We start from the raw sequence: 23,979 nt of genomic DNA on the forward strand, positions 1-23,979 counted from the left end.
CTTCCTGTCACACCTTTTCAAACTTTGTCAATTTCCCTTCAGCGCTGACTGACCTCATAGGTCCCAATACTCGGCCTTTGGCCTAAATTCTATTTTTAAACCCAACAATCTTGCTGTCTGAGTTAGTATTAGAGTAGGGAGCGAATATTAGAAATATGTATAAGGTATTCATGATATGATTTATCACGAGAGGATTTTAAGTATTAGGACAGATAGGAAAGAACATGTCTGGGTCTATCTGAGGGTATTCTTCCAAGTGCCAACCAGGCAGAGTACAGACAGGCAGGTACAAAACACTACAAGAGAGGACATCACTACGATCGACGACACCATCGCAGACGCACCGATGGACATGGTTGTCTCCTCCGTACATGAGGAGCCTAAGGGGTGCCACATGGAGGTCTTCAGTTTCCCTCCATACAATGAGAGCCGAGAGCCACATGGGAGGTCTTCAGATTCCACTCCATACATGAGAGTCCGAGAGCCACATGGAGGTCTTCAGATTCCCTCCATACATGAGGAGGCCACCGAGAGCCACATGGGAGGTCTTCAGTTTTTCCTCTACTCAGGTGAGGCACATAGCCAGCTGAGAGGAAACAGGTTTGTATCCCTCCCGCACTCAATGAGTTTTGACCTTAGGGTAGAGGTGCAGGGAGTGTTTCCCTCCACATATGGAGGGGAGGCCTAGAAGGCCACACATGGGAGATTAGCTTGACGAGTGACAAATGAACTTGAGACTGACTCGCGTACTCAATTATATTGACTGACAACTGGTACAGTGGAGGGCCGGGCAGATTTGATTCCCCACCTCCAAATTAATGTTGTTAATCGGGCTAGTTCAGGTGTTCAGGGGGTGTATTGCAATATGAAGTTTTTATTGTAAAACTAATATTGTAATACCTACCTGAACACCTGAATGATTCCCACCCTCCTCCCCTCTCATACAGAGTTATTGAGTTATGATTGACGTGAGAGGTCAGGTGTGACCGGCCCGTGAGGCAGGGCTACTAGCGGTGGGCTGGTAACTAGGTAACGAGGGTGTTTGCCAGGAGATTGGCAACACTGATCGTTTATTTTAACCAAAGATTGGTAAATTTTTAATAAAGAAATGATGGTTCGGGCTGGTAAGTGACCAGGGCTAGTTCAGGTGTTCAGGTAGGTATTACAATATTAGTTTTACAATAAAAACTTCATTTCGCTGTCAGAAATTACTGATAGAGCTACAGTGGTACCTCGAGATACGAAAGGCTCAACTTATGAAAAACTCGAGATACGAAAGCTGACACGAAAAATTTTACTGCTCTACATACGAAAAGTTTTCAAGATACGAAAGGTTTCTGAAAGTCCGAGATTCGCCCGATAACAATTTTGAAACTCGCGCCGCGCGCCTCCATCTTAGTTCTAGTAGACTCGCCACCATCCTCCTGCTCTCCCATTGGTTCCTGATGCTAGCCAAGCCATGAGATCCTTCTCTCCTATTGGACAGCATCCCTCCCATCATGCATCTTACGTGGTGGCGTGCCTTCGCTCGGCCACTTCGCAGCCGAAGCTTTATCGTACGCATGCGGCATTCGTTCGGTCCAACGATTTCGTTTAGTATTTTAAATTCGTTAGTGATTTCGTTGTGCTACTTTATCGTGTTGTGAGAACCTAATTAGTATACGTACTACATACGTAACTTAATTACGTACAGTACATATGGTCATGGGTCCCAAGAAAGTTGCTGAAGTTCACAGAAAGAAGAGAATGCTTTCTATGGAGACAAAATTGGAGATAATAAAAAAGTATGAAGCTGGCTTGCGTTTGAGTGTGATCGCTAAGGAATACGGCTGAAATCCGTCGACGATAGGCACCATCCTTAAGCAGAAGGAAGCCATCAAAGCAGCTACACCTTCCAAGGGCGTGACTATTTTGTCCAACAAGAGGAGCCATGTGCATAATGAAATGGAAAGGCTGCTTCTTGTATGGATTGAGGACAAAGAAATCGATGGCGATACGATAACCGAGACGGCAATCTGCCAGAAGGCCAGTGCTATTTTCGGCGATTTGATTGCCCAAGCCGAAGACGACGGTGGAGAGGGGACATCAACGGCAACCCCAGAGTTCAAGGCTTCTCATGGGTGGTTCGAAAAATTCCGTAAACGGACTGGCATCCATTCGGTGGTTAAGAAATTGAAATTACGTAAAGTATAAAAAAGTAAAAAGAAATGTAAAAATAAAAAAAAGGCAAAATAAATTTTATTTTAAGTTTTTTGTAAAGTTAAGTGTTACAGTTTTGTTAATGTGTTTTGTAAAGTTTAGTTTGTTTTTCTGAAATTTTTTTGTGTTTTGTAAAGTCAAGTGTACGTATCTTTTCCGTTTGTCCTCCTCCTCCTCTGCCGCCACTTTCGGAGATAGCCTCACTCGAAGCCTCACTCGAAAGGTAAGCTTCCACATTTTACGTTACAGTAATAATATTTCTTGTACACTAATATACACTTTATTTACAGGTTTTTACATTTTTATTTATTAAAGTTTACATATTGAATGGTCCAAATTTGTCTGTAGTATTTCATTGTTGTTCATGAAACTTAAGCAGCAGATATATATAAGCTGTTTATCCAAAGTCCGACAGAAAATTTCAAAATCCCGGCACACGCAGTGGTCGGCCAGGTGGTTAGTACCCATTCCCACGCTGGGAGGAGGGACGGGGGAGTCAGGAACCATTCCCATTTTCTATCCAGATTTATTCTGTCGCTCGTAATGAAAAACACCTGTTTTCATTACCTCCGACCAGGATTTTGATTCTCCATTGCCGCTTAAGTATCCTAATTATCTTTTTGAATGATTGAACTTGGATGTGTGGCTAGGCATACGCTATCATAATTTATTAACCTTTGTTTGAACTTGTCTGAATCTAGTTCGGCTAGTTTCAGACTGTGTTGTCTGCACAAGTAAGGTGAGGCTACCGAAAGTGTCGGTAAATCCTTCATTGGTATGCACGGGGGTTGAGAACGTTTTTTTCTTTATTGAAAAATCGATGTAAGACGTGTGAGAGTTTGACTGATTCCGAAGGGAAGACAGATGATTCGTATGTACGCAAATTAGAGCGGGATTGAATCACGGGGTCTTCCTCAAGAAACTGCATTAGGTAAACAGAAGTCAGGGTAATGAACCTACTAACCGTCTGTAGACTTTGTTTTTACCTAACCCTGTAGTTTGGCCTACGAGCCATTAGGCTATGTCTACGAAAGAATGCCCTTTTCTGTTATTGTGGATTCCATTCGTAATTTGGAATCTAAGTGCTCGCTCTCCAATCAGTGTTGTGAAGTGTAGTGACCCCCAGTGTGTGGATGGGGGCGTCAGATCGGCCCTATAATGCCTCTAGGGCCTGGACCTCTGTCGAACTTCCCAGCCCAGGAAGACGGACATGTCGAAAGCCGCAGGAGGTTACGGGGGAACCCCCACCGATCTGGCGTCCCTTCGGCAGAAACCTGTAGCGATCCCCAGCTGCCAAAAAATAGTGCACGAGAACGGATCATGAAAGATTGCTTCTCGTCCTCCGAGGCGTCCTCCCCGCACAGGGGTTGGAGCTCTGGGAAGACTCGCGCCCCATCTAAAAGAAGCTTTAGAGAAGAGGACGCTTCACGTCCTCTCTCTCGTCGAGAGGGAGCGTCAGATCGGCCCTATAACTACCTCTAGGCCTGGACCTCTGTCGACTCCCAGGACCAGGGAGAGGGCTGCAAAAGTGTGTGTTCATGCGCGTTCCCTCCGTGAGGGATTTTCGTCTTAGAGGCTCTTCCCCGAACAGTAGTTGGAGCATGAGAAAGACGCTCGCGTCCTCTGAAGAGAACAAAGACGTTAGATGTCGCACAGGCGGCATCGTCAGTAGTTTCTTAGATGAGCACGCAGAGCCTCTTTGCGCTCCTTCTGCTTTACGGGCTTCGCCTTTGTAGGCGTCCTCCCCGAACGGTAGTTGGAGCATGAGAAGACGCTCACGTCCTCTGAAAAAAAGAACAAAGACGTTAGATGTCGCACAGACGGCCATCGTCAGTAGTTTTTTCTTAGACGAGCACGCAAAGCACCTCTTTGCGCTCCCTTCTGCTTTACGGGCTTCGCCTTTGTAGGCGTCCTCCCCGAACGGTAGTTGGAGCATGAGAAGACGCTCATGTCCCTCTGAAAAAGAACACAAAGACGTTAGAGTCGCACAGGTGGCCATCGTCAGTATTGTTCTTATTAACGAGCACGCGAAAGCCTCTTGCTGCTCCTTTCTGCTTTTACGGTTGGGCTTCGCCTTTTTACGTGACTACTCTCCGCCGCAAAAAAAGATCAAAGACGCAAGATGTCGCACGGGAGGCCTGTGTCTTTGATCTCAGGGAAGAGACGCTTCACGTCCTTTCTCATTTTGCTGCTTTGCGGTCGTCACCTGAGAGTTTTGCTGCATGGACGCCTCAAAAGAGAACCAGGACGTCATCAGACGATGACGTCTTTGAACCCCCCTGTCGCTCCAAGAATAGAACTGTGAGGACAGGTGAGAAGGAATAGGGCTTTCTCTCGCTCCTCTCCTTCTCATAGTATCAGCTTTTCACCTGAAAGGAACATTCTAGAAAGAGGGTCATCCGTTTGATGCAACATCGACTTGCTTCGTTGCCGACTGGGAGACAGGCAGAACCCGCGTCCTAGAAGAAAAGATGATATATTGCCATTAAAAGATCTAAGCGGTCTCCCACAACTGCGGATCGCTCTTCTTCTCTTCACCGGTTGCTACGCCTTCTAGATTAGTGCGTCTCACCTGCCGTTATGTAAAAAAACATGAGAAACTTCCTCCTTAAGATTCTTATATCGAGAGGAAGAAAGCTCTCCCTACTATTCAAGGGGTTCTCCTCTCTTATTATAGGGTCTCTTTTTATCTGTAAACGACGTTATTTTTGTTGCAAACCCAAGGTGTGTTGCAAGCTGAGATACTCGACGCTCCTAGTTCGACCCTGAGGGAGCGTGGTGTTTACAAGCGGTTGACGTCTCTATAGATGCTAAGCTGAGCTTATTTAGACCACACTTGACGTGGCGCTCGGCTGGATGTCAAGCGTGAGCTCGGCTGGGACGCTGAGCGTGACGCTCGGATGGACGTGAGCGTGACGCTCGAAATGGACGTTTTTGTGGACATTCATCAGGATCACAACGTGATATTTGTGTGCAAGCTCGTCGACAATCTGACTTTCGTAGAGACTCCCATCGAGAGAGTGCAAGAAAATGATTACCTCTATATCGGAATTTTTAGTGACTAATATTCAGAAAGCACCTATTACGTCACAACAGCAATCTTCATCAAGGATTGAATCGAAAGGACTTATATCACGTCTTCAGGAGTCCCCTCTGCCGCTCATATAAAAGAAGGACGACTTAGTAGGATGTCAGAAGAAACTGACGAGGACCACCTTCTACGTCAGCTTCGTCCTTGATTTATTAAAGGCATTTTTGGTTCTTTTGATTCGAGCTTCAGTTGGAGACGAATTCCAACCTGTGGCTCCTCGCTATCCTCCTTCTCAGTTTTCGTTATCGAAAACCGAAAACAAGATTCCTGGTTTGTTCATAAAACTTGCCCGGCGGATGTATGTATAGCTGTGTTTCTCTGAAATACAGCTATATATACGTATATTTATCTGCTGGGTAAGTATGAACAAACTTTATTGTATCTTAACAATATCATAATTGTTTAAAAGGAAGAAGTCTCTTTCAACAAAAAATAGCTTTTAAAAAAGGTTCAAGATTGGATGGAGTCGAGAAAAGCGCAAAGAAAGACTTCTTTGGCCCAGCCGTCCTGTCAAGACTATGCGGCAAGGCAGCATTGGGTGGGATACAAGTAAAACATATCGGTGTAAGAATTCTCGCATCGGAATAAGGTGACTTTTCCAGTCTGGTCGACGCTCCAAGGAGGTCTCTCCTTTCGTCAACAAAAGTTGCGCGAACTCTTGATGAAATAGACTACCATCGGAAGAGCTCTCATTCATTAGTCAGAGTCTCTTCCACGAAATAGAATGAAGTTTAGGTACAATAACATAAGAAGTTTGAACTGTCATTTTCGGTCCTCGGTTTTCACTTGAGAAGATTCCTCGAATAATTTTAATTCGTTCGTTTGGAAGAACGAATACAGTATATTTTCACTCTCTCTCTTCCTTGCAGAAGAAAGAATGTAGTAGAGAATTAGCTGTCCAAGTGATTACAATACTTACGTATTTTATCTTGCGTTATATTACTACTGATGGATCAAGTCATATACGCACATCGTAATTACTGATACGGATAGTAACCGAAAGGACTCGTATTCTAAGTGCACTTAATCGGTCCTTCCTGCAAACTTCCAGGAGTTTCCGGTGTAAGGACAACGCTAAAATGTATTGTTACAACAACACCAACTCAGCTTCTGCATCCAGCGTATTCGGTTTCGCTTAAATATGCCTGCTTGAGAATTCTCTTCTAATCGATAATATTAACAGACCTATTCCTTCGTAGAATAGAGTAGCTGGTAACTCAGGCAGAGTAGTGCGAGACGACCATGGATAGCTGCTGTCGTTGTAGATGACGTAGTATATTTAATCGGTACTCCCTGCAACCTTCCAGGAGTTTCCGATTTAGTTTTTGGATATTTAAGCGTAGTGTTATGACAACACAAAATCAGCTTCTGTATTTAGCGGATTCTGTCTCGCTTAAATATGCCAACTTAAGAGTTTCGTGCTGTTCAAATAATGAAAAATCTATTCCTTCGTAATATGGAGTAGCTGGCAACTCAGGCATAATACTGCGAGAAGTTGAACGTAAGCTGCTGTCACCAACTCAGTATCAGCTAGCTTGCTGTTATGCGCGGTCGTTTAAGTCTCTCTCTCCCGCGGGATTGATTGACGAACCGTATCTCTGCCCTACAATCACGGACTTTGCCTAGGATTGAGGGAGATTCTAACATGGATTGAATAAACATTGCCTTCGTTTGCGAAACAATTTTTAACAGAGATATCTATTAGGCTTTTTGGTACTGTTTACTGCACTGTAACAATTCTGTACGAGTTTACCACAGCATAGCATTATAATAATGCTCTCCTAATTATGAAGAGCGCAGCCTTCTTAGGGAAGGAAGCATGCTTAAGAGAGGTAATGGATGAATCTGCTGGGGACCATTTCCTCGCTGAAGAAGCTTCTTTTCCCTGAAAGGACTGCAATTCAGACCTCTACAGTTTTGTACTTCCGGAAAACTGAAGTAACATCAAAGATCGAGTAATGATTCTGACATCTCTCAGTAGTTCAATGATCACCTCAGGTGATAGCGAGATGGTGCCAGGCATCCTGACAGAGGTTCAGAGGTCCTGCGACATAATCTAAAAGAATTGGAAGCAATTTGGTTGACTCTCCAGTTCCTCGAAGAATGAGTTTTGGCCGAGTGGTTCAGATCAACTCTGACAATTCCACAGCTCTCTCACATCTCAAGAAGAGAGAGCCATTGACGGCCACAGGCACGGAGCGTATCGATCCTCCAGAGGTTAGCTGCACGATTGAAGGAAGTCCGTGCAAAGCTTTCTCTATCGACGGCAGCAACTACTGACGTCTGAGTATTCTTTCCCTAGAAGTATGGCAAAAGTCGTGGGCTACTCTAATAGCCTCACTTCGAGAGGTATCTCTAAACCGTTCGGCTCTGAGTCTGACTGCGTTCAGACTGTCAAGAAGTGACCAGAAATAAGAGGTGTTTTCAAGACTAATGGCTAGTGTCATTACCAAGTAAAGCAGTTCTGCCTATCTTGCAGTGTACAATCGGAATGGGCCGTTTCTGGAGATAGGGCAGGAAGAATTGGTTTTTCCTCCACCTCGACCTTTGTGAATTACATTACCATCTTCCCTTTCCGTCGGAAGAATGGGATGTACTAGCAGTCTCAACTATTGTAGAATACGGAAGTAGGTTGTTGGCGGCCTTTACGCTCAGATATTTGGATCTGCCAAACAACAAAGCCCTTTACGATCTCTGAGGTCTGTGGAAATCTCAAAATTGTAGAATATTTCCTGTGTAACTTTTTGCATGTGACCAAAATTCTAACCACTCTAGATAAGACAAAGAGGGTTAGTGAGGTTTAATACATCATCAGAGGTTTTGGCTTGAGAGGACATAATGCGGTGTGTTCTCTAAGCCTTTTGTTTTTACAAAGAATGAAAACCTGTTTAATCCTTGGCCCAGAAGCTTGGAAATCAAGGGGTGCTATGGATTATTAGGCAAGAAACAGAGAGAGTCCTGTGACCTGTCAGGGTCCTCAAGTTTTATCTAGTTAAAACTAAAGAAAGTGGAGGTCCTTCGGACAATCTGCAGTATTTCGTAAAAAGACCAGACTTGCCCAGGTCGAAGAACACCCTGGCGTTATTGTTGATGAGTTCTTTTAAAGAAACTCATTCGTCATGTTTGGACAAAGATTTGAAATCTTTTAACTGAATGTTCACGAGGTGAGGGCGCGGCCTCGGAAGCATTTCAACAGAGCATGGCACTCAGTTTTCATCCTGAGTGCCACGTTTTAGCGAAGCAACTTTGTGTTCATTTTCACAATACCTGCGGGAATGTGAAGACGACATATAAGATTTGCTGCTCACTGGGGCCATACGTGTCTACAGACACAATCTTGGGGGCAAGAAGTATCACTCATCCTATCCTATAGAAAATGGTTAGGAAGAGTTGTTTATTATGTTTATTGGGTCGGCCGCCAGTGGCGGTCTTCTCAATCCTTAAGCCTTAGTTAGATATCCTTAACTTTGGCTAGGTTGGTCAGGTGGTGATATATATTACTTCTTAGCCCTCATGGTATGGTCAATATGGCCTAGTCACATTGTGGTCACGCTCCCGTTGACAGATCATCTAGAACTCGCCAGCTACATAGGTCACTACCTTGCTGGAGACTCTAGTAAAGCAGTAGCAGACTTGGGTGACAATAATCATGAAGTCAGCTATGCTAACAGGTAAGGAACCAAGATGTCAATCATCTGCACGCAATGTGTTTCCTAAAATCCTTTTCTGTCCCTCCCCACCTCCAAAGGTGGGATTCAGCTATATATATATCTGCTGGGTAAGTTTCATGAACAAATGATATTGTTAAGATACAATAAATTGTTCATACTTACCTGGCATATATAATCAAAGTACCCACTCACCTCCCCTCAGGAGACAGTGGGAATAGAAAATCTGGATAGAAAATGGGAATGGTTCCTGACTCCCGCCTCCCAGCAGCGGGAATGGGTACTAACCACCTGGCCGACCACTGCGTGTGCCGGGAGTTGAAATTTCTGTCGGACTTCGGAGAAATACAGCTATATATATATCTGCCAGGTAAGTATGAACAAACTTTATTGTATCTTAACAATATCATTTTGTAGGTCAATTTAGCTTTATTATGAAATTTACTGTTGTGTTTTTGGAGGGCTTGGAACGGATTAGCCATTTTACATGTAAAATGTGGTCCAAGATACGAAAACCTCATGATACGAAAGGCGCCTCGGAACGGATTAATTTCGTATCTCGAGGTACTATTGTATTAGAGATGCCTCTTGGGAATTGGCCTCCCTTTTTGCCATGGGGATTTTAAAGAAAATGGAGCTCTGGTGTTCTTACACCTGTAAGAGTGTTACTTCTCAGATGTCAGCTCTGCTTTTCTTCCCACTGGACAGCCTACATCTTTTTTCTCAAGCGGTAGTAAATGAAATCACCTTGGAACTACATACAGAAAAAAATCTTTCCAAGAACTTGTGGCCCAATCCACATGACAACCCAGGGACTGGTCTACTTTTCCTTCTAGATTGACTTACCCCTGCAGAAATAGCCATTAGGAGGAAGAAAGTAGAGGTCTCAGTCTAGACCATGAGGTCATGTCCATTTTTTTCTCCCAACCGGTTAAAAAATCCTCTTCAAAACCTGCATCAAAGAAATAAAGAAGCAGTCCTCCATGTTACCCGACTCCAGCTCTTTTGGGAGAACTAGAGAAACAGAGGAGCAGAACCTTGGATTGTAGAAGTGTTAAGAGGTGGGTATCAATACCGCTCAAAGAAAAGCCACTGCTGATAAACACCCCGATCGTATTAACTGCTTGCTTTGCGGGATCAGAAAAGTTTTTAGCCCTTGCAGAGGAAGTGTCATCATTACTAAAAAAGGGGTAATAGCCCTGGAAAAGTTACTGCACCTGATAGGTATATATATCAATATAATGTTGTACCTAGATGACTGGCTTATTTGTTCGCCACAAAACTATAAGGCATGGAGGACCTTCAAAAAACCATGAAATTGACTTAACACTTAGGACTGTTAATAGATACTCAAAATCACATCTGACCATGTCGTAGAGGATTCTTTTTTTGGGGATTCAAATAGATTCACAGATTTTTCCGGCATTGCCATCTCCCAAAAGGATAGAGTCTTGGATGGAAACAGTAAACCATTTTCTGACAGTCCAGAAGTGCTCAGCAAATGAATGGATGAGTCTGCTGGGAACTTTGTCATCAATAGAGCAGTTTATCAGACTAGGGAGACTACATATGATAACCCTTCAATACTTTCTGAAGATCAGTTTGGACAGGAAGACCAAAGCAGGTTGTTTGTCTTCCCAGTTACGAACAAGATCAAGGAAGACCTGAGGTGGTGGCAATCCGCGGACAGGAAGGAAGGTCTCTGCCGCCTCTGAACCCAGACCTAAACTTTATCTCCAACACGTTGAACGCTGGCTGGGGAAACGTCAGGAACTTGGTCTTGGGAAGCGAGTGAATCCCATATCAACAATAAGGAATTGAGAGCAATTCATTTAGGTCTCTTTCACTTCCAAGAGGAAGTATGGGACAAAGTGATAGTGGTGCACTCGGACAACATCGCAGCACTAGCTTATATCAGTCGCCAATGGGGAACTCACTCTTTTTCTCTCTTCAAGAGGGTGAAATCTCTTCTGTGGGTGGATCGGTCTGAGACAAAGTTAGTTATTTACCCAATTCATACAAGGGAAGCTAAATGTATTGGTAGACAGATTAAGTTGAAACTGCCATGTCCTTCCTACTGAATGGACCCTCGACCTTCGGGTATGTGAAGACCTGTGGAAGCTAGAGGGAAGCCATACCTGGATCTTTTAGCCGCATCCAGGAATCACTGTCTGCCGCTGTTCTGCACCCCTCTCCTGGATCCTCAAGCTTGGGCGATGTATGCTTTTCTGTTGGACTGGTCCAATCTGAACTTATATGCCTATCCCTCGTTTAGCATGATAAGGGATGTACTGGACAAGCTTCAGTCTCACCTGAATGTCAGTATGACTCTCAAAACACTCTTTTGCCCACAAAAAGAATGGTTTGCAGATCTACTAGCCCCATTGGTGAACTACCCGAGGCTCCTTCCCACCATTCCAGAGCTGCACAGACAGCCCCACTTCAGGGAGTTCCACCAAAACCTATCCACTCTGACCTTAATAGGGTTTGACTGTCATTAAACTCCTTCGATCGAAGGGATTTTCAAACTCAGTGTCTCAAGCTCTTGCCTGTAGCAGATGACTGTCATCTAACAAAGTCTACCAGGCAGAGTGGTCCATCTTTAGACTTTGGTGCAGAAGAAATAACATCTCATCTTCTAAAATGTCTTATGACACAAATAGCAAACTTCCTCCTGTATCCAAGATTCTCCAAGGGTCTATCATCACCAACCTCTCCAGGGGTCTATCGTCACCAGCCATTAGAGGTTATAGAACATTGCTTAGCTCTGCCTTCGTTACCGAGGCCTGAACATTACTCTAATGTTGTGAATTCTTGCTAAGAATGAATTACCCTCAAAATCATGGCTACAATCCTTTACGGTAAAGAATTTGAGAGATATATTAGTCCCAGAAGAAGAAGAAAGATATCTCTGTCCTGTGGGAGCTCTTAGATATTATCTCCACAAGACTGAGAAGATCAGGGGCCCAACAAGCAACTTATTGTGTTCAGTGAAGAATCCCTCCAGACCTCTCTCAATGGACGCTATCATGTTCTTCTTAAGAGATCTTATCCTAGATGCCCATTCACAGAGTGGAGAGGATTCAATTCCTTCCCTGAAGGTAAAAGCTCATGAGGTAAGAGCAATGGCCACCTCATTAGCCTTCAGGCATAACTCGTCTCTGTTTTCAATCCTTCAAATGACTTGCTGGAGATGTAAGTCTGTTTTTGCAATGCACTACGTGCTTACGAGACATTGAACCATATGACAACTGCAAAACCTTGGGACCCCAGGTATGATAGTTGTGGAGGAAGCATAGAGAACACATATTCCTCCCGAATACAAATTCTGAAGGTTTTGCTTATTCCAGGAGTCTCTACCTGTTTTTAATTGAGGTGATGGATTATTTTTTTTTTTAATTATTGATACAGGCAGTCCCCAGTTATCGACAGGATTTCCATTCTGACGGCTTGATGATAAGCGAAAATCAGCAATTTTCAGCGCTCCAGATTTTGGTACCAATAACCAGTTAATGGCGCCTCTGTTAGTGCTAGGTACTATGTATCAGCACTGATAACCGGAAATTGGCACATTTTGGTTCCAAAAATTGGTGATTTTCAGCACTAGACAAGCTCCATAAAATCGGATCGCCGAAAACCAAGGGCAACAATAACCGGAGACTGCATGTATAAGGTGACTGGGCTTATAGTTTGATCCTGGATCCTGGTGCTGACCCCTGGGCGGGGGTTGATTTTTAAGTTTTGTAACCTGTTGGAAGTATTAAAGTGTTGCATAACTCTTGTCAAAACTTTCTCAGCTAATGGAGTACTCCTCTGCTGGAAAGTCCCCATTTCACTAGAGGTGTCTCATGGCCATACCACTGCACCGGTATGGGTCGAGAGGAACTCTATTTGCAGCATTTTTCTATGAGAAACATCCACAGATTCCTGTTTTTTAATCTATTTCATCATAAAATGCACTTTTTGTGATAAAACTTTAAAATCAGGTTTAAACATTTTTAGTGGATTTTTCTTTAGTTTTAACTAACAAAATAGGCAGTTTTAAGCATTTTCATAGGGTTTTCAACTATTCACAGATTCTAGCTATTTGCTGGGGGCTGTGGTACACATCCCCTGTGAATACGGGGGGAACATTGTATTACCTATGTTATGTCCATGAATCCCAACAACTTATAAATGTGAGATTCAGCAATGTAATTACTGGGTAAGTTATGCAAATGAAAATTATATTTTTATAATAGCATTAAGTTTTATTTGTACTTACCCTGTAATTACAAGTAGAGCCTGCCCTCCTCCCCTTACATGGACATTTTGGGGAAACAAAATGAGCTCTTTTCATGAAATTGTTCCTATCCTTCCTAGAAAGTGGGTGGAGTCTAGTCATCTACTTGACAGAAGAAGCGCATTACTGCGAATTTAGAAAATTCAAGGTGCCATCAATGTAGAAACTACAGCGATGTAATTATTGGCTAAGTACTAATAAAACTGAATTTTATTATAAAAATATATTTTTCAGCACAATTATAATGTTTTAAACTTGATAAACTTATGATACGTTAATGAGAAAACATATCATACTTGGTGTAATTAAGTAAAAAATAGGCATAATGTAATACTTGGTGTAATTAAGTAAAAAATAGGCGTAATGTAAATTGAATGAAAAATGATATAGAGTGGAGCCTCAGTTTTCATACATAATCCATTCCAGAACCTCCCACAAAAACTGAAACAATAATTCCCAAAAGAAATAATGTAAATACAGTGGACCACCCGTATTCGCGTTCTCCGGATTTGCGGACTCATGCATTCGCGGATTTCTCTCTGGAACATTTCCCCCCATTATTTGCAGAAAATTTGCCTATTTGCAGTATTTTCTATGAGAAATATCCATAAATTCCTGTTTATTTCAATTTAATCACAAAATGTACTTTTTGTTATTAAACTATTTAAAAAAACCAGGTACTATAAGAATTTTTTGTGGGTTTTTCTTGAGTTTTAACTAACAAAATAGAAGGTTTTAAGCGTTTTTATAGGGGTTCCAACTATTTGTGGTTTCTAACTATTGGGGGGGGGGGTCTGGTACGCATCCCCCGCAAATACAGGGGGACCACTGTTCAATTAATGCGTTCCAGACCCCAAAAATATTAATAAAAAATACATTTTGTAGGGAATAAACACAGCTTTACATACAGAAAACAATGATAAATAAATATAAATGACTAATGAAATGAATAAATGAACATTTAACATCACTCTTGCCTTTATGGAAAACACCTGTTAGCATATGGAAGACAGAGAGGAGGGGAGAGGGAGGAGGAGAGGTTATTGTTTGGAAGGGGAATCTCCCTCCAGAAGGACTAAACGTATCAAGAACCTATCTTGGGTTACTTCTCTTCGAATTTTACTGGCACTATCTGAGGATACTTCCCCTCTTCGTTTTTTACTGGCACTAGGACCAGCTTGAGAGTTATTAGACCCTTGTTGCACAACAAAACTGTCCAGAGACATCTGTTTCTGGCATTTCTTTAAAATTTTTTCTAAAGTTAAACAAGACATTGTCATTAAACATGTTGGGGACTCAGATTACAACTCCTTTGTTGGGATGATAATTTTCCACAACTTCTTTGTTGGGATGATAATTCTCCACAAAATTTTTTACATCATTCCTCTTTGCAAACATGTCCTTAATCCCTGAAGTAGCCACATTATGTATGCCCATTAGTTTTCTGAATTTTTCAAACCAGCCTCTGCTGGCCTTAAATTCACTAACAGCACTGCTTGTTGTAGGCATTTTCTCACTGAGATCAGCGTGCAACTTCCTCCAACATTGCTACGAGTCCTGTCTTAAATTCTAGAGTGTTTCTATCCTTCTTTACACAAGTGGCTAGCACTTGGAACTTTCTTTGACCCCATGATGGCTTATTGTTAGCAGTTGCTCTCAAATAAAAAAGCACAAATACAATGAACACAAAGCTGAATGGGTCACAAAAGAAGATGGGATGCTTTGTTTGGGCATTTGACATGGGGCCCGGTCATGCGCAGGCCTGGATGGAGCGTTTCCAATTGTACGAAAACTGAGGAAATATACGATAATCGAGACAAAATTTCGTAGAAAAAAAAGTATATAAAAACTGAAACGTACAAAAAGAGATGCGTACAAAAACCAAGGTTTGACTGTACACATTACTCATACATAGCTTGTGTTTGGTGGTGGAGGGTATAGAATTAAAGTTTTCTTCATGACTGAATAACAACAGTTAGGATTACGTAGATGAATTCTGATTTGTACTATGTACGAAGTTGAATCAAATTACTCTCTCCTCACTTTCTCGTGTATGCAGAAAAGATAGAAAGGTAGACAATAATAATGTTTGTTTAAATGTTAGAGAACAACTTACAAATCTGTAAGTTGCAAATGTGAACAAATGTAATGAAATTAATGAGGAGTTAAGATATGCACATTTCTTGTAATAGGGAGTGATAAATTGGTTCACTGACTCATATTGGTTCAGTGACTCAAGATTGAAAATTAAAGGACAAAAACAGTAGAGGGAATCACTGAACCATAACTGTTTAAATATGAATATGAAGTTGGTAAAAGTCAAGTAATGTATCTGGTTCCTTGGTAATCAAAGAGCAGGCTGTGTGTTAAAAGAAAATATTACTGTAAATTATGAGGCAAGAAGCATCTATATGGCTCATTTGGAAAGCTATACGTAGTTGGGATTATTTAAAGACTTAAAAAAAATTGTTTGAAATAAACTTGACTTAAAAAAAATTGTTTGAAATAAACTTCTTAGAAAATAGCTATCAAAAGGGGCAGTTGGAAGAAGATAGAAAGGTACCCAGGTAAGGTTGGAGTAAGGCTGGAATGGTGTAAATTTAAGATTCGGAACTTGACAGTGAAACCTGATATAGGTCAATGGATAATAGTAATGATTTATCTTTTATCTTTTACTTTTGTAATGTTAGTCTTGTGTGGCCCAAAGCAAAGTTGTATTGCTGGCTAATAAATTCAGTTGTTCTTTTAAAGATCATTTTGTATGAATATTGGATTTTAACTCTCCATTTATGTCATTCATTGCAGTCAAGTGAAATTGATGAAAACAAAGATGGTTTGAAAGATAAATTGGATTTCAACTTGGAACTACCTCTGTTGGCTGGTGAGCTTGTGTATGGAGTATCAATGCTACTCATCTTTGACTACAGATTACAAGTAAGCCATATTACAATATGATGCATCTTTGTATTTCAGTTATGAATTTATTGTCCTTAAAATTTTAATTTACTTATTGTGTAATACTAACCATATTATAACTTTATTATGTCCTTGCATTATACAAACTTTATTTTACTTAGTACATGTCTGCCATTATCAGTCAAGGATTAAGTTATCAGTTTGGAATGGTCTTGAGCCTTCCTCTCTGTTGAATAGGTTATGACTAAGGCGGAAACTTACTCATAACCACTGGCCAGATAGTTCATTGTTCTCTTTCCTGTTGTAATAAATGGTTCTCTGTGCATTGAAAATGTTTGGTTAACAATAATGATGGTTCTTATTTTAAGCAAAGAATTTCTATACCAGACCACTTGTGTTGAAGTTCTCATCTCTCATTGGGCTGGGCATAAACAGTTGCAAGTAACTGCATTAGTAGAGTCAGTAGCTGCAGTTACTTCATGTCACCCCTTTCACAGTCACCTAACATCCATTATGGGATGTAGGTTAGACACTAATTTTACCTTTGGTAGATAGTGGTGGCTTGAGTAAAGTAGTGGTCTCCTGAAATGAATTGGTATTGTGTGAAATTAGTACAGGCAGTCTCTGGGTTACATCAGGTTCGGGTTCCGTTGGGGCTTGCCTCATGGTGCCATTAACCCTGATTTTTCAGCGCTGTAATTGGATTTACAGTGCTGTTACCCAGACTTACAAGTACCATAATGTGGTGGGATCACAAGCTAGAAAAAACAAGTTGCAAAACCCTCCCCACATTAACCTAATCACTCCTGCTACCCAACCCACCCCACCCCAGTCACACTTTCTTCTTTACACTACAAAATACATGCAGGACAATTGACCTATAGCTACAAAAAAACAAAAAACACAAAACACACATACTTACCAACTCTCCAGATACTCCGGGCTATCCTGTGCTGTCCACTGGTCGAGGTCACAAGAGATACCAACAACAACAACCAAGGACCACAACCCAATAACAACAACAACACAACAATAATCAAGGAACACAACCACAACTTGACACAACAACAAAACTCAACAACACAACAACAAAAAAGGAACAATCACAACCCAAGACCACTGCACAAACCACAAGCAACACAAAAAAACAACAGCACAAAAGGCAACCCACACACCTACCAACAACATCAAAGAATAACAACAGCTCACCAATAACAACCCTTAACAACTCACAACCACACCAAGGAACCACAACAGCTCCCCAACAACAACCCTCAACCACAACAACTCACATATAACTCAACAGGAACTCGCAAGCACAACAAATCCAACACAGGCACAACAACTCTAATCAACTACTAAATATAATCAACTACTAATATCAAACCCAACAACAATCAGCAACAAACCAATAACAATTCAAAAACACACCACTTGACTGACTATAGCTATCAATGTCTTCACAGACCACTGCCGACACTACTGTCTCTCACAGCTTCTGACTAAAGACTGACTGAAAGCTCACTCAAAACACAGAACTCTAACAACAGCAGACAACCCAGCCAGAACTCACAAACAGCCAATACAGTCGTTAACTATCCATACAGCAATTACACCCTCTCTCTCTCTCTCTCTCTCTCTCTCTCTCTCTCTCTCTCTCTCTCTCTCTCTCTCTCTCTCTCTCTCTCTCACACACACACAGACGTTGTCAAATGGAACTCCATAACTCCTCCATAATAATGGTGCTGTAAGTGCTATTTATTACCATTATAGTTATAATGCTTCAGGTTACAGCAATTTTTGACTTATGTGACGGAACCCCTGCCATAAACTGGGGACTGCCTAGTGTAATACGTAAATTCCTTTTGTTCTCCTTATGATAATGTTAAAAATCTTAATTTAATGTATGACACTTACCTGGCAGGTATATATATAGCTATATTCTCTGTTCCACCTGGCAGAAATTTCAAATCTCGCGGCAAACGCTAGTAACCTATTAGTAGTTCAGGATACCACCACCCCGTTACCGTGGCGCTAGCGCCAGGAACCGTTCCCACTTGAACCAGATTTTTTCTGCCAGCCGAACCGGCAACATTGTTGGTGGTTTCCCTGCTAGGATTTTCTTCTCGTTGCTGACTTTTCATGGATTTTTTGGTATCGTACTTGGAAACGTTAGCTTGGCATTCGCTTTGGATTGTTCTTGGAAGATGTCTGACACTGGTAGTATGTTTAGAGTTTGTGTGAAAGAGGGGTGTAAGGTAAGGTTGCCGAAGGCTTCGGTCGACCCTCATACCATTTGCAAGAAGTGTAGAGAGAATGTGTGTACTTGGGAGAGTAGGTGTGTTGAGTGTGAGAATTTGTCAGAGAAGGAGTGGAAGATATTTATGAAATATGTTGAAAGGCTTGGAGAAAGGAATCGTGTAAGGAGATCTGTTTCTCGTAGTGAGAGGTCGAATACTTATAGTAAAAGGAGTGAATGTGTTTCCTCTCCAGCTCCTTCTAACGTAGAGTTGGTAGTTCCTTCTCCCCAGGTATCTCCTGCGCCCGCTGCTGTATGGGAGGGCACGAACGATACACAGATTGTAAAGGTTTTCGCTGCCCTTGCGTCCATGGGAGACCAAATACAGCGCCTTACGGATAAAGTGAGTGCTTTTGATGTCAGTGAAAGTGTAGTGGAGGGGGCGTCTGATCGTCTCTCTCGTGCTCCTAGACCTAGACCTCTGTCAAGCTCCCAGACCCAAGGGAGAAGGCATGTCGACAGTCGAAGGGAGGCGAGAGAGGTTTTCCCACGGTCAGGCGTCCCTTTGGACAGTCCTGTTGTAAGAATCCCAGGCTGTTGCAGTTCGCCGCAGAAAAAGGCGTAACTGGGAAGTGTGCGTCCTCTGATGGTTCGACATCAGAGCGCGAACATCGGTACTCGGTAGTGTCTCGCCCCCTCAAGAGGACGTTAAGGACATCGACTACTCATGATCGACGTGCTCAAGATCGTGAGCTTGGAGCAGCCCGGAGGTTTTTGTCTTCCTCGGACGAGGACGTGGTTCCGACCAAGAGGAAGAAAATTGTGCGATCGAAAGAAGTCTCGGTACGGCCCGTACGTTCCTGGATTTCGTCAAGAGACTCCCCCCAGTCCTCTTGCTTTTCCTCTCCTCTTCTCTCTCCTTCGGTAGAGTCCAAGATCGTTCTCCTTTGCGTCCTAGTCCTTTACTCGTTCTTTCCATCTCCTACTACGGCTGTTCGTCAGGAAGATAGTACGAAGGATTTCTTAAGAGAAATGTAGTCGAAGCTTGCAGTTCTCGTCGATTCATGGGACTCTCCTTTGCAAGGACCTGCAAGGCGTAAGGACGATTTCCTTCCCGTTAAGTCTTCCAAGAAGATGGACGACAAGTGTTTGCGTGTCGAGGATTTAGGACGCACGGGCGCTACGAAGACGGGCGATCGCGTAGTGTTCCAGGACGCAGGACGCAGGAAGAAGAAGATTGTTTCGGAAGAAACAGGACGCAAACGTCAGGACGCGGAACCGCTGGTGGACGCAGGACCAGGCGGCAGGAAGCAACGTGTTTACGATGGACGCAGGAACGGCAAGCGGCAGCACATCGATTCTTCTACGGTTGTAGAACACAGACGGCAGGGAACGCAGAGACTTCGTTGGTGACAGGACGCAGGCGGCAGGACGTTAATCCATCAGCAAAGCGTCACAACGATAGTGATTCAGGCAAGAACATTTCTTCAGCAGAAGAAGAAGTGGATTTTGTTGAAGAGAAGAATGTCGAACCGTCTTCGATTATAAGATCCTTACTTCACGTCTGCTGTCTAGTTCGAAGGGGAATTTCAGCCTACGGCTCCTGTATCTCCCCTGTCTCAGTTTTTCTAAGACTAAGACTCCTAAGAAGTCATCTTTTCTCAAGATGACTCTGTCGATTTCGGCCAAGAAGGCGTTACAACGAGTGAATAACTGGCTGAAGGACAAGAAAGAAGCGGGGAAATCCTCTTTCGCTTTTCCCCCAGCCAAGTTAGCATCTAAGTCTGGGGTATGGTACGCTACTGGAGAAAGTCTTGGCCTGGGAGTACCTGCCTCCTCCCAGGGGGATTTCTCCAGTATAGTGGACAGTTCGCGCAGACAGGCGTTGCATTCGGCCAAGGTCTGGTGGACTTCGTCCGAGTTTGAACATCTTTTTAAGGGAATTTTTAGACTTTCGAAGTCTTCAATTTTCTAGATTGGTCATTGGGAGCGTTGGCGAATTCCTTAGAAGATGAAAAGGAACAGGATATGGAAGTGGCTAAGAGCATTATGTCCTGCATGGACAAGGCTCTCAGAGATGGAGCAAATGAGCTGGCTTCATTGTTCCCAGCAGGAGTTTTGAAAAAGAGGTCGCTTTTGTGCTCATTCGCTTCTAAAGGCGTTTCCAACGCACAGAAATCAGAATTGATGTTCTCACCCCTTTCTAACCAGCTGTTTCCGTCAGAGGTTATTAAGGATATAGCTCTGGCGCTTTCGCAGAAGGCCACTCAAGATTTGCTCTCTTCATCGGTAAGGAAGTTTTTACCATCCAAGTTGGTGAAGAAAACTCCAAAAGAATTTAGCCCTCAAACAAGGCCTTCTCAACAGCCCTTTCGAGGCAGAATGTTTGCACGACCCGCCTTTAGAGTACCAACGAAAAGAGGAGCCAAAACTACCTCTAAACAATGAGAACTCAGTCCTCCAGACAGCAGTAGGAGCCAGACTTCAAGAATTTTGGGAAGTTTGGCAGAACTTGAAGGCAGATCCCCGGGCCATCAACGTAGCTCGGGAAGGGTACAAAATTCCCTTCTTAAAGAAACCTCCTCTCGCAACATCTCCGAGAGCCCTGGGGGCAAATTACAACGATTTAGTGAAGAAAAAGGCTCTGTGGGAGCAAGTCTCTTCCATGCTAGAGAAAGGAGCCATAGAACCTGTTCTGAATCACAAATCTCCGGGATTTTACAACCGGCTATTCCTGGTTGCGAAGTCCTCGGGAGGATGGAGACCAGTGCTGGAAAAGACCAAATTCACCATGGAGACGAACGATTCAGTACTGGCAGCGGTACGTCCAGGGGACTGGATGGTTACCCTGGACCTACAAGACGCATACTTTCATATTCCCATTCATCCAGGAAGCAGGAAGTATCTAAGGTTCGTGATTCAGAACAGGGTCTTTCAATTCAAGGCCTGTGCTTCGGCCTATGCACAGCCCCCCAAGTGTTCACGAGGATGATGTCCAATGTAGCAAGATGGTTACATCTAAGAGGGATCAGAGTGTCATTTTATTTGGACGACTGGTTGATAAGATCCCAATCGAGAAGTCAATGTCTGGAGGACCTGAAACAAACGTTGGACTTAGCAAAAGACCTAGGTCTTGTGGTAAACCTGGGAAAGTCGCAGTTGAATCCCAAGCAACAGATAGTTTATTTGGGGATTCAGATATCGTCAGCGACTTTTCGGGTTTTTTCCGTCCCCCGCCCCCAAAGGCAAGCCCTATGCATTCAGAAGGTGCAGGACTTCCTAGAGAAAAACCGATGCTCAGCAAGAGAGTGGATGAGTCTACTGGGCACACTCTCTTTGGTAGAGAGGTTCATTTCTCTAGGAAGACTGCACATGAGATCTCTACAGTTTTTCCTGAAAGATTCATGGCCAAGAAAATCGCAACCGGATTCCTTCCAGTTTCTAATTCCTGTCAAAGTGAAGGAGGAATTAAGTTGGTGGCTAACCCCAGGCAGGTTAGCAGAAGGGATGTTGCTTCAACAGAAGAGCCCAGACCTCATCTTGTTTTCCGACGCGTCGGACGCAGGTTGGGGGGCGACATTAGGCCCTCAGGAGGTGTCGGGTCTTTGGAGCGAGGAAGAAACAAGTTGGCACATAAACAGAAGGAACTGATGGCGATTTTCTTGGCCTTGAAGCACTTCAGAGAGTTGATTCGAGGACAAGACAGTGCAAATCAACTCGGACAACACCACGGCTCTGGCATACATCCGCAAACAAGGAGGGACTCATTCTTATCCACCCCCTCTACCATGCTGGCAAAGGAAGTTCTACTTTGGGCGGAAGAGGAAAATGTCGTTCTGCTCACCAGGTTCATCCAGGGGGAGAAGAATGTGGGAGCGGACATGTTGAGCAGAAGAGGACAACTTCTACTGACAGAGTGGACGTTGCACCTGGAGGTATGTCAGAGCCTGTGGAAGTTGTGGGGCCGTCCGGTAGTAGATCTTTTTGCGACAGCCAGAACAAAAAGATTACCAACTTATTGCTCTCCGGTTCCAGATCAGGAAGCAGTGGCGGTCGACGCCTTCCTGGATGGACTGGACAAACCTAGATGTTTACGCTTTTTCCACCATTCAAAAGCACTGGGGAAAAGTTATGAAGAAATTCAGGGAGAGCCAAGGAACAAGGATGACCTTAAATAGCTCCGTTTTGGCCGGCCCAAAGTTGGTTCACAGAGGTACTGGAATGGACAATAGATACACCAAGAACTCTTCCTCTAAGAGTAGATTTACTCAGACAACCCCACTTCGACAGATTTCACAAGAATACCCTCGCTCTGGGTCTGACTGCGTTCAGACGATCGAAAGTCTTGTCAGAGCGAGGGGATATTCTAGAGAGGTGGCCAGTGCAGTGGCTAGGGCCAGAAAAACCTCCACAATCGCAGTATATCAGTCGAAGTGGGAAAATTTCCGGAAGTGGTGTAGGAAGAGGAAAATGTCTTCATCCAGTACCTCTGTGACCCAAATCGCAGACTTCCTTCTATACTTAAGGAAGGATCTTAGGATTGTCAGTGTCTACAATCAAAGGCTATAAGAGTATGTTGACCTCAGTGTTTAGACACAGAGATATTGATATCTCTAATAATTTTGGACCTTAGAGATCTGATTAGGTCATTTTGGTACTAAGAAACAGCCACAATGCAGGCCTCCTGCTTGGAACCTCGATGTTGTCTTGAGGCATCTAACCTCGAGTAAATTCGAGCCCTTAGAGAAAAGCCTCTCTGAGAGATGTGTCTAAGAAGATATCTTTTTAGTCGCTCTGGCAACGGCTAAAAGAGCTAGTGAGCTTCAGGGCCATTTCAAAGAAAGAGGGATGGAGACATGGTAATGACAGTGTGTTCAATTCCAGGAAGGTTTGTGGCCAAGAATGATGAACCCTGCGAATCCTTGGCCAAGATCCTTTGATGTCTTGGGTTTATCTGAGTTAGTGGGACATGCAAGCAAAGAGTCCTCTGACCAGTGAGAGCATTAAGATTCTACATTGAAAGAACAGAGAGATCAGAGGGAATTCTGATGCTCTTTGGTGCTCAGTCAAAGACCCAGTAGATCCATGACAAAGAACGCTCTAGCTTTCTTTATGAGAGAGTTAATTAGAGAAGCTCACATGTTGTTGTCAAGAACAGACCTTCGGGATCTTGAAAGTGAAGCTCATGAAGTCAGGGCAGTTTTGCGATTCTTCATTGGCGTTTAAAAAGAATTTAGCCCTCAAGGAAATTATTGAATCGACCTTTTGGAGAACGAATTCAATATTTGCGTCTCATTATCTGAGGGATATTCAGACAACCTTTGATAATTGTCAGACGCTAGGTCCATACGTGTCCTCGGGTACAGTATTGGCAAAGGAGTTACCACCCATAACCTTCTTTTAAGCTAGTATTTTATCAGGTGATGGTGTTGTGTTTATGGTAGTCTGAGAAAAGTGTGTTTACTTTTTCAGTCTGGTTTGGTTTATATGGGTATGGTGTGTGTGTGTAGTTCAGTACTGATCTATTACTAAGCTTGAATGCTGTGGCATAAGAGGGCTGTAGGGTTCTGTCAACACATTGGTC

The 23,979-nt window shown here is 43.1% G+C and overlaps 1 protein-coding gene across 1 annotated transcript in view; it reads left to right on the top strand.

The window, feature by feature from the left end:
* LOC135202385 (transmembrane protein 231-like) overlaps nt 1-23,979 on the top strand; it is a 62,262-nt gene that overhangs the window by 17,312 nt on the left and 20,971 nt on the right. The window contains exon 3 of the mRNA XM_064231763.1: nt 16,046-16,174. Within this exon, the coding sequence (XP_064087833.1) occupies nt 16,046-16,174 (129 nt within the window). The remainder of the gene's footprint in view (nt 1-16,045; nt 16,175-23,979) is intronic.

Source organism: Macrobrachium nipponense, chromosome 30 (genome assembly GCF_015104395.2).
Source record: "Macrobrachium nipponense isolate FS-2020 chromosome 30, ASM1510439v2, whole genome shotgun sequence".
Taxonomy (NCBI): domain Eukaryota; kingdom Metazoa; phylum Arthropoda; class Malacostraca; order Decapoda; family Palaemonidae; genus Macrobrachium; species Macrobrachium nipponense.